The sequence below is a fragment of the Haliotis rubra genome, unplaced genomic scaffold, assembly GCF_003918875.1.
Source record: "Haliotis rubra isolate DU_JTF1 unplaced genomic scaffold, ASM391887v1 Scf38, whole genome shotgun sequence".
Taxonomy (NCBI): Eukaryota; Metazoa; Mollusca; class Gastropoda; order Lepetellida; family Haliotidae; genus Haliotis; species Haliotis rubra.
In genome coordinates this window covers 1,209,574-1,220,220 of record NW_025767057.1, presented here as the reverse complement: position 1 = coordinate 1,220,220, position 10,647 = coordinate 1,209,574, and the positions used below count along the sequence as shown (strand labels likewise).

Here is a 10,647-nt window from a genome sequence, read left to right as displayed (position 1 = left end):
TACGAAAGGCAGTATTATTTGTATACTCCACCACAAAGATCTGTCCGGGTGTATCTCCAGCTTATTACGACATCCATAACTGACCGCTTGAAATTATTTTTTACTCGCTGGCTGGCAATCTTTGATAACAGTGACTATAATGCAGTGGCGGATCCAGAGTGTGTGTGTGTGTGTGTGTGTCAGGGGTTCGAAACACACACACACACACACCTTTGAACATTTCTGGATCCGCCTATGTAATGTGTTTGTGCCATGCATGATATTAACGAAATACCAATCAGTTTAATGAAATACAATGATCGGTGGAATAAAGTACTGTCGGAAATAGTAAAAAGAAGTTTTGTCTAACTGGACGTTCTGTGGGATGCGTAATAGGATATCCAGAAAAGCATGTTTACTCATTTAATCGGGCAAAATGTAGAAAAAAATATGAATAGGTGCTGAAAACAATAGATCAGACTTTAGATGGCAATTAGGTCGCTCAGTCAGGTATGATGGACGTTGACTCAACTTGCATGAAATGCACGTGCTGCCTGCAGGCACAAGGGGTCATCTCAAAGATAGTTTATGCTTTTTCTTGTGTGTTGAATGTGTCTCATCTTTTGATTAACATCTAACGTGTCTTTCTTTTATAAAGTTCATGTTGAGATTTGTGAAAGAGTATGATACCCATAGGACAGCTTAAATCAGTCATCGTATTTATGTCTACACCTGTCACATGTATGACCATCCGAAGACCGACAGGACTGGATATTATTTGTAAAATTAATTCCCCTTTAGGATTGTCTTATCTTAGCTGATATCTCTATCCCCCAGCCCGACCCCAACCATCGTCTACGACACCCGCCCTGGTTTTGCTTTTGAGACGACCCCTCATACCCTGTTTGTTTTTATAGTGATAGTGCGACTCCATGGTAGCTACATCCTTAATAGTTTCAGTCTTAAAGTTGTTATTTTTAAGTCAGCTATTAGTTTTTTCCTATGTCCGACAGTACTTTAGTCAGACAATTTTAATTTCTACTTAGATTTGAACTCACAATGTTCGTTTCCAACGCTAAATTATCGTGCGCCCTTAGTCATTCAGAGTTCTCTCCCTTCTGTTATTGCTCTGTCTTTCCGGTTTGTTCAACACGTGGGTTGGTACAGTGAGAAGTACCGTTATGTCCGGAATCAGGTTATCAATATCCAGTGTTTAAGACAGAGGCAGTGTGTATAGTGTAAACAAATTCCATTTATCATTAATGTCAGCAGACTGAAAAGAATAATGTCGACCGTACTGCTCGGTGTTCCCGACACACTAGTCGGTTCGCCAACCACCTGGGACGTGAACAAGATAGGTGGACATCCTGTAAGTAATACCTACCTCTGAAGTAGAAATGATATTACCTAGCATTCATCAGGCAAACTCGGAGAGCACCTTCAGAAGTATGAGAATTAAGGAAGCCTCTTGTGTGCATAAGTTGTGTTTTCATGTCCAGTACTGTCGAGTTCGTTTTTAAAGATTACTGTTGTATTTTATTCTGGATGGCTACTGTCTTAGTCTTACCGTATCTTATGGTTTTGACATTGATCCCTTCACTTTCCGGCTACAAGGAAGTTGTAACAAACACTCTGTCTTCTGTCAATTTCGTACGAGTAGGGATTCGTAGACCACAGCATTGAGAAAGGGTCATATCTGGTTAACCATGATAAGTGATACTTCAACAAGTTGTTTCTCCACTCCTATTTACATTGTTTTAGGGTAACTAGACAAAACATCAGAAACCTGTCTTAAACAAGACACAGGGGTGGAAATAACCCATTGCCCGATGCCCGAGTCCAGTGTTTTTTGTCTGTCGGGCAAGCAAATTTGTATATCACACTGTACGGGTGTCCAGTTGATATTCCAATGTTAATTATGTTGTTTATTTAAAAATCAACAAGAAAACTGCCGGTATAGTGGAAAAATTATCAGGGCAAGTGATTTTACATGTGCCACTGTACCGGAGTACACTAGCAATTTTAAAGTTATTTCCACCCCTGAGACATGGCGATGACAATTTTTTTCCCATTATACAGATATGGAGGTAGTCATGTTAATTGTTTGTAAGCCTTTTAATTTCACTAATATCATGTGTTTGTTCTTAACATATCACTAAATCATGATATTGATTGACTGTGTGTTAATGATGGTTTGTATGTGAATGTTATTTTGGATGAATGGTTGATTTTGAAAATAGATTGTTAGCATCTATAAAAATAACTAATCTCAACTCCCTCTGTTTTGTCCTGTCATCCCAACAAGCAGAATATAGGTGAATGAATTACTTAATTGATATTTTATCATCTTTTTTGTGAACCAATTGTAAGAAATATCAAATAGGGTTACAATATTTTTGTTTTGTTTTATGGTTACGAAATTACCAGGATTACAAAGTGTCTTGAGGTTTAGATTACATACACTCTAAGTAACACAGTGAACCGTGTCTATTCCTGGTCTGGCCTTGACCGACATCATACTGGACAAGGATACCAGCTGGAAACCTGAAATGCCTTCTATTTGTGGAGGCTATATCATTATTACCCATTTGGGAAGGAGGACACATATTTTCTATGAGACTATTTAGTCTCACGTAATACACCCGTGTAAGATAGCGGTAATGCAATGAAATTCTTGGAAATGAAGCCGTATCACATGCGTAGGGATATGGGGATTCCCCACATCGCGGGTTTCCTTATAGAGAAACTGCAGTTTTCATTGTAGTGTTTTTTACGTAATTAATATAACTCAGGAAAGATAATCTGTCATTCCCCATCACAAGTTGGTTATTGTTATTAAATATTACATCCTTCCAATGTCTGGAAACTTGACTTGTTATTGTTTTCTGTTTTAAGGACCCGATGATTCCTCTGTCCACACCAAACTGTGAGGGATGCTCATCTCTGATGCTTCATGTACTACAGATTTATTGTCCATTAGAGTTATCTCCCTTCCATCGAAGTCTCCACGTGTTTGCCTGCACGGCAAGATCATGCTGGAACAAGGAACATGGGTATAGTTAATAAGTCCGCTTCTTGGCTGAAACTCAGCCAGGTGTTGTGTGCACCACAGTATGATCCCGATGATGTGTAGCAATATGTGATGTGTGCTCCCTGAGTGTGCTATACAAACAAAACAACAGCCACAAACTGGCATCCACAATGTATGCTAGTTGTTATACATAGAATTTCTCAAATCTTAGTTATTCTATTGGCACAATATCATGAAATATGTCTTAAAGTTATCATTGACGCATTGGTTCAATAAATGTGTTTGGTTACTTAACATAGGTAAGTTATTCAATTTGATGTTTTCTGGGTTTTTCTTTACTGGTGAGTGAGTTTAGTTTTATGCTGCTTTAAGCAATATTCCAGCAATATCACGGCGGGGGACACCTGAAATGGGCTTAACACATTGCACCCATGTGGGGAATCGAACTCGGGTCTTCGGCGTGACGAGCCAACACTTTAACCACTAGGCTACCCCACCAACCCTTTACTTTACTAATATTATTGCTTGTCATATATGCATACTTAGTAGGAATGATTGCAACTAATTTTCATGGACAATTCTTGTAAAAAGTGTGTCTGTAAGGACATGTGTCAATACACGTAGGGTTGAGAGTACTACTGTTTATTTGCCTAATCTATGATTTGAAATTCCCATCTGAGATAGACTTTTGAACATGTAAAGTGATATCTGTGATTTTGTTAGAGCACCGACCTATTTGGCCAACTAGCATGTTTATCTATATGTCCATGTGTTTTAGATACTTGAAAGCTTGTTTCTACGAAGTCAATGATGATCCAAATCCATTGCCATAAACTTGGTTCCTTCTTTGTGTGTAGGTGGAGGGTATTCCGGTCTCAGCTGAGAGATTACAGTACTTGCCAGGAACAGTCAGCCAGTGATTCCTCCGCCAGTAAAAGTAAAGTTGCTATGGAAACCAGTGATTGGTGTGATGATGCAGATGACTGGGGCTGTGATGATGATGCTCAAGATTTGGTTGCTATGGTAACGGACAGTTCAAAGGTTGTTGGCACTGAGAGTACGACTGCTGCTGTGTATGATACCACTGAATCTCCAGCTACATCCACCAGCGGTCAGTCCGAGCTAGATGAAGCAGGTGGTGCGAGGATGCTGTTGTCTCGGGCCTGGGAGGGTTGAATGTGGAGGATGATGATGCAGGAGACACAGTCAAAGGAGATGACTCTCTGCTCCCAAGTGAGAAAACATTAGCAAATGTGATTAGTTACTTAGCAACTGACCAACCAGATGATACAGGTCATGGTGATGGAGTCTTGCTTAAGTCTTCAGCTTCCCAGTCCACTCCGCTGCTGTCGTATCATCTAAACGTGTTCGATGAACCGTCCAGTGATGTCACAGACGAGATCCATGTGGCAAAAATGTTGAAAGATTACGAGAGAGCAGAACGTGTTGATGTTAGATCACTGGCAGATGATGACAGGTGAGACCTACCATTTGGTTTTCTCTATGGTCAAATATAGTTAATGTACTTCAAGTTTCCCAACATGTATGATAAAACAGAGGCAGACTGTGGCCAATATTGTATTCACCATATTGAGCACCCTTGAGAAAGTTTATAGAATGGGCTGCATGTTGAAACATCTTAAATGTATTGTCCCTCTGAAGCAAGAGATAGTAGATCATTTTTATGGCTTCAGTCATAAGCAGGAAACTGTCATTTGGAATAGCCAATGTTAGGTTGAGTGAAAAGAAGAAACCTCACTGTCCCTTTCCTGGTATACGGGTGGAAATAACTTTAAAATTGCTAATGCGGAAGGTCGCTTCAGTACAGTGTTAACATATGAAATGTTGGTCCCTGCCCCTGATAATGGGTTTTCAAGGACTATGGGTCCCAGTCAGTATTTTTCTTGAGTGGGATATTAAAAACTGCAACATTCAGTGGGCTAGCACTATAAAACCAGCTCAACTGGGGACAAGCCGGTACAGTATGATATACATTTGCTTGCCCGACCGAAAAAACACTGGACCGGATTCTCAGGCAATGGGTTAAACCCAATTCCACCTCACCTGTCACCTTTCCTGGTATGGTAGCAGTGCTCTGATTGGTGGGATGAAAAGTCGATCAGCCCGGGGTCCCTATCCACAAAGGGTTCGTAACGTTACGACCTGTTTTAATTCAGTAGCCTCCCAGAATAAATGTTGTAGCACTATGAACATTTCGCGGATTGCAACCCCGATTGGTAGTGGGATGATTTCAGATATATGTTTAGACTGGTGTAGAATTTAATCAGGCAGTGCTTATTGGAGAGTAGTGCTAAATGCTGCAATTACATTAAATCTTGATATCAATAACAAGTGGCAGATTGTGTTTGGTGGACTGTTCATCTTCCATTCCTCCATTTTCATAGTCTTCAGTTCTATCTTACAGTGACCCCTGTTGATTTGAGAAGTGTATCCAGTGAAATCGTGGGACTGGCAAATCTCCAGTTTCAGATTAGTAGATGCTTGACATGGAGTTATGTAGCTTTGTGCATGACTGACTGAGTTTTGTTTTACGCCGCTTTTAGCAATATTCCAGCAACATCACGGCGGGGGACACCAGAAATGGGCTGCACACATTGGCCCATGTGGGGATTCGAACTTGTGCATGAAGATTTTAAGTAGAATGCCTGTAATGTTCAAATGAGACTTCGTTCTATCACCAACGGCAAATCTGACGAAATGGACATTGTTAGGAAAGAATGGTTAATCATTATGTTTGTGAATGTCTAACCTCTGTGTTAACAGTTGTAACTGTTTGTGTAACTGTTACTGTGACTGTTTGAACACTCTCCTAAAGTAAGGCCAGAAATGCTTGGAAAATGCTTTCTGGCTTCAATATCAATATGATGAATTTGACACAAGATAAAAGCACATATATGATACATGTACGACTCTACCTAGTTAGATATTAAAGCTCAGATGAAAAAATGCACTTGAGGAGTGACTTCACAGGAGGAAATTTTGATGTTTAAACAACAGTCGTAAATATTCTAAGTACAAACTGTAGTTTTGAAATACAGACTGTAATTATTCATATAGCCTCAACTAATTAAATTACACAAATGATTGTAAAAAGTTTGGGGTTTTTTAGCATCTGTATGTGAAAAAGATGGAACTCTTATAGTAGGTATATTCAAAATAATGACGTAAAAAAAAGTCTTAATTCAAATCACATAGATAATCTTGTTCACCCATAGAAGTTTCACTTCGTGTATGAGCATTGAACTGGCAACATGCGACTTGATAACTCATATTAACAATTAACTTCAAACTTATATCAGTATTTCATACTGTAGAAACAAAGGGGGAAACCTCTCGTCAGCTATGACAGGGTTTACTACGACAGACTATACAGAATGTGTAAAGCCCTTAATTTGACAAATAGTCAGGTTTACTAAGCTGTAAACAATCAGTTACCTCAAGGGGTGTCAAAATCAAAACCAGGTAGGAAACTGGATAGCTTTGATAAGGGTGTCATACGCCATGCAGTTTATATACTGTATGACCGCAAAATCCCACCGACGTGTGCTAAAATACAAGGTGAGATCAAAGATACAATAAATGTCCTGTTGTAATTCCGCTAGAGTCCTCCACCAGCAGTGATACTGACACTTGATATTCTGAGACGGTCCCTGACATGCACTACCCGTGCGTTACATAACGCTGTAACCCTGTCTGCCTGCCAGGTGGGTCACAGTATTGTTTGTTTCTTAGAAGTGTTTCTACCATGAATTATTTTTTAATTTTCTAAGTTTTTCGATATTTTACGAGTAATCATTATGATTAGGGAATGGTACATCATGATTACTCATATGCCATATTAGGTCGAAGTGGTATGAATGATTATATATGAGTTTTGAATCTGAAATATCAACCATTATCAAATAATTGCCAAAAAGCATTTTCCAAGCATTTCTGGCCTTACTTTAAATGTATTATTTCTGTGAGTGAGTGAGTTGAGTTTTATGCTGCACTCAGCAATATTCCAGCTATATGGTGGCGGTCTGTAAATAATCTAGTCTGGACCAGACAATCCAGTGATCAACAACATGAGCATCGATCTGCGCAATTGGGAACCGATTATTATTAAATATTATTTCTGTGATGTTTATCAAATATGTATCTTAATACTTGAAAATTCAGGGAGCCTAAGGGTGGCAAGAAAAGTGCTTCAGTCGAAAAATATGAAAAGACTGAGCTAAAACATGGAGACAAGTGCTTCCACAAGTTCATGAAGCGTATAAAGAGGTGCCCAGAACAAGTTATCAGGTAGATATGTTAACACACCGCAATCAGTGCTTGTCACTAAAAGTTTGCTAGATGATTATCTCCCTTCATTCTCTTTCCTTTGACAATGTATACTTTTTGTATCATTTGCAGTTTTGGTCAGTCCTAAACTACTGTTTTGCATAAGAAATTAATATAAATATGTATGTAACCTCAGTGAGTCCAGGGTTACCTTCATGCACCAACAGCTGCATGTTTTACAGTTATAATATGGCCAGTTGGGCACAGAGTCCATTCTCTGTTATCAATCTTTCAGAAGCGTTCTATAGACGAGATGTCATCTGTGTCATGATGTCTGCAACACCTGTGATTGTGTATTGTCTGTACCAGGTATTACCTAGGAGGGACCCCACTTCCCATCTCCGCCTCCCCCATGGTACCACGCCCCTGCCCTGTGTGTGGTGCAGCTAGGGTGTTTGAGCTGCAGCTGGTCCCATCACTTGTACCCTACTTGTGTCAGGAGAAGGAGCAAGGTGGGTGATGACGTTACCATCATCCCTTCAATAGTCAGATAACTAATTGATGTTGCTATGTTTATTAAAATTATGTCTAATTGCGAAATAATATTGGCGTCAACAAGTTCAAATGAGTGTATGGATTGTTTTTAGTACTAATACATTAGGCCAGTGATGTTTGGTTCCAGTCATTTTTGTGGAAATCTAAAATGATTTATTTACAGTTGTAAGCTAGCAAGGGTGGCTGTTGATGTGTTTGTCAAGGACTGAGCCACAAAGTGTTTGTTTTAGCACTGCAGCAGATGGGAGTCTACCATGTTTGTAGTAATCTGTAGAGAAGTCAGCTGTTTGCTCACAGGAGCCCAAGGTGTTTGACAAAAACATGTAGCGTCTGAGCTAGTGTATAAAGATCTATACAAAAGATATTGCATAACAGCAGTCATCCAGGAAAAAGCTTTCCTGTACTGTCACTGACATTTTGTCTGACCACCTGGTCTCCAGTCATATTGGACATTGGTATGGTTGCATTTTATTTCTCAGTGTCATGATATCATGATATCCCAGGCCGTTAAGGAGGACATGTGAGTGTTTGTTCTTCTGTTGCAGGCCCTGTGTTGGAGTTCGGGACAGTGCTGGTGTACACCTGTAGCAGAAGTTGCTGGGAGGAGGCGCTCCAGGAACCCCGAGAGGAGCTTGTCATTGTACAGTCAGACCCTGACCAGCATCTCTTCAAATCATGACACTTACCTCATGATCAAGTGCTATGTTCCTCAACAAGAGCTTGTCTCCAAAGTGCAACCCTTGCAAGCATCTCTTCAAATCATGACACTTACCTCATGATCAAGTGCTATGTTCCTCAGCAAGAGCTTGTCTCCAAAGTGCAACCCTTGTCAGCATCTCTTCAAATCATGAAACTTACCTCATGATCAAGTGCTATGTTCCTCAGCAAGAGCTTGTCTCCACAGTGCAACCCTTGCCAGCATCGTCTTAAGTGGTTGATCTGACCTGATGTGACCTTTCCACAAAACGCCACCTTAGAAATGTGACCGTCGTCAGTCTGTATGTTAAACATAAACTTTGTTAGGGAGTTCTGAGGTAAACTCCATTTGAAGTGCTCAAAAGTACTTGTGGAAAGATGCACTGGATGTCCTCAAGGTCACATGCAACGTAATATATATTGGCGAGACTCTCAGGCCCAACAACACCCGGGTTGCTGAACACAAGTCGTCAGTATGCAAACAAAATGATAAGTCAGCTATATCGGAGCACAAGTCAAATAACCCAAGTCATGTAATCGTGTGGAATGATATCAGGGTGCTTTCGAGCAATAACAACGACTGGCATCGGAGGAAACTACAGGAGGCTGTGGAGATAAGGAGACATAAACCGGCAATGAATCGTGATCACAACTCTATTATCTAGCATGAATTTATCATCATTATGTAATTAACACTTTAACTTCACTTATACTGTACTCACTCTTGTGTACTGTGATGTCACTTGCATTGTGACGTCATACCGACGACGTGATAGTCTCAACTGTCAGTTCACCTGATGAAGGGACCTGGAATGGTCTTGAAACGTCGTGAGGGAAATTATAAAGAAGTTTAATCCATATAAATATCTTGGACATATTTTTTGTTGTCTTTAATTCTGTTTGTCATGGAAGAAAACTGTTCCATGAGATAACACAATGGCTCACTGGATGCTGCTCCACATACCAATCACTGGTTTGTCTGGTCCTATCTTCTGTCTTGTTTGACATAAACTGCATTCACTGACTGAGGTAGATAACAATTCTTATGCCCATTAGTGTTGGGAATTGGTTAAAATCTCATAATTGATGATTGGTTCATTACAACCGATCAATCATAAAAAATAATTGGTTTTTGTCGTATATCAAATTTTCCTGTTATGTTTGTTAAATTAATGCACAAATGTTTTTCAGGGTTTTTAAGCAAATGGTACAAAAAACATGTTCAAATTTCACATCTTTAAAGGATTACTAGTATGTTAGGAACATAAATTTCCTGGAGTCTTTAAGATAAATTCAGTTATGACTTGGAACGAGCTCCTAGTGCTCATGAAATGTCATTAATGACAGACAAAACCAACCTTGTGAAAAATAGTGTTAATGCAAACAAGTGTTCTAAAATTGTGTGTGTTTGATTATGAGAAAACACAATCAATTGCTTGGTCATTTAGACACTGCGACCAATCCTCGATTATTTCAAGTAATCGGACCACCACTAATGCACATTCTTTTAAGAGTTGGGTTGGGTATGGAAATACTCATAAAGAAGGTCCAAAAACCAGTACACCCACAAAGATAAAAGAAACCAATCTGCACATTGTTTGTGTTAATGTTACCATGTGAGCATCAATAGTTTAGCTGGTTTTGTGGTTTTAGCTGAACACAGAAGTTCTCGTTTGTCATAGCTTAAACACAGTGATTATCAGATATGTTTAGTTATCATAACTTTTAGGGACAGCACAATACTTAAAATGGTATTAAACTGAACACTCTTCCTGTGAGTTTGTTTCTTGCGTTGTCAACAGACCACAGACTGTCAGTGTCAGATGGATCACTTGTACCAGAACCAGTCCTCAACATAACAGAGAAGTAAGTATCCTCCATACTGTAAGATTCACCTACAACAGTCCAAGGAACGCCTCCGTGGTGTAGTAGTTAGAGCGTCCGCCCGGAGAGCGGATGGTCGCGGGTTCGATCCCCGACCGCGTCATACCAAAAGACGTTAAAATATGGTACTTGTTGGTCCCTGCCTGGCGCTCGGCATTAATTGGTACAACAAGGACTGGTCGGCTCGGAGTCAGTATAATGTGTCTGAGTGGGGT

The 10,647-nt window shown here is 39.8% G+C and overlaps 1 protein-coding gene across 1 annotated transcript; it reads left to right on the top strand.

Annotated features, from left to right (window-relative positions):
• Positions 1 to 1,118: 1,118 nt before the first annotated feature.
• On the top strand, positions 1,119 to 9,638 carry LOC124286315 (programmed cell death protein 2-like). Its single transcript, XM_046722676.1, is given in 7 exon segments — positions 1,119 to 1,348; positions 2,875 to 3,032; positions 3,868 to 4,144; positions 4,147 to 4,487; positions 7,193 to 7,318; positions 7,667 to 7,809; positions 8,398 to 9,638. Coding segments are annotated over 7 exon segments (1,263 nt in total). The 5' UTR covers positions 1,119 to 1,264; the 3' UTR covers positions 8,532 to 9,638.
• The last annotated feature ends 1,009 nt before the right edge of the window (positions 9,639 to 10,647 follow it).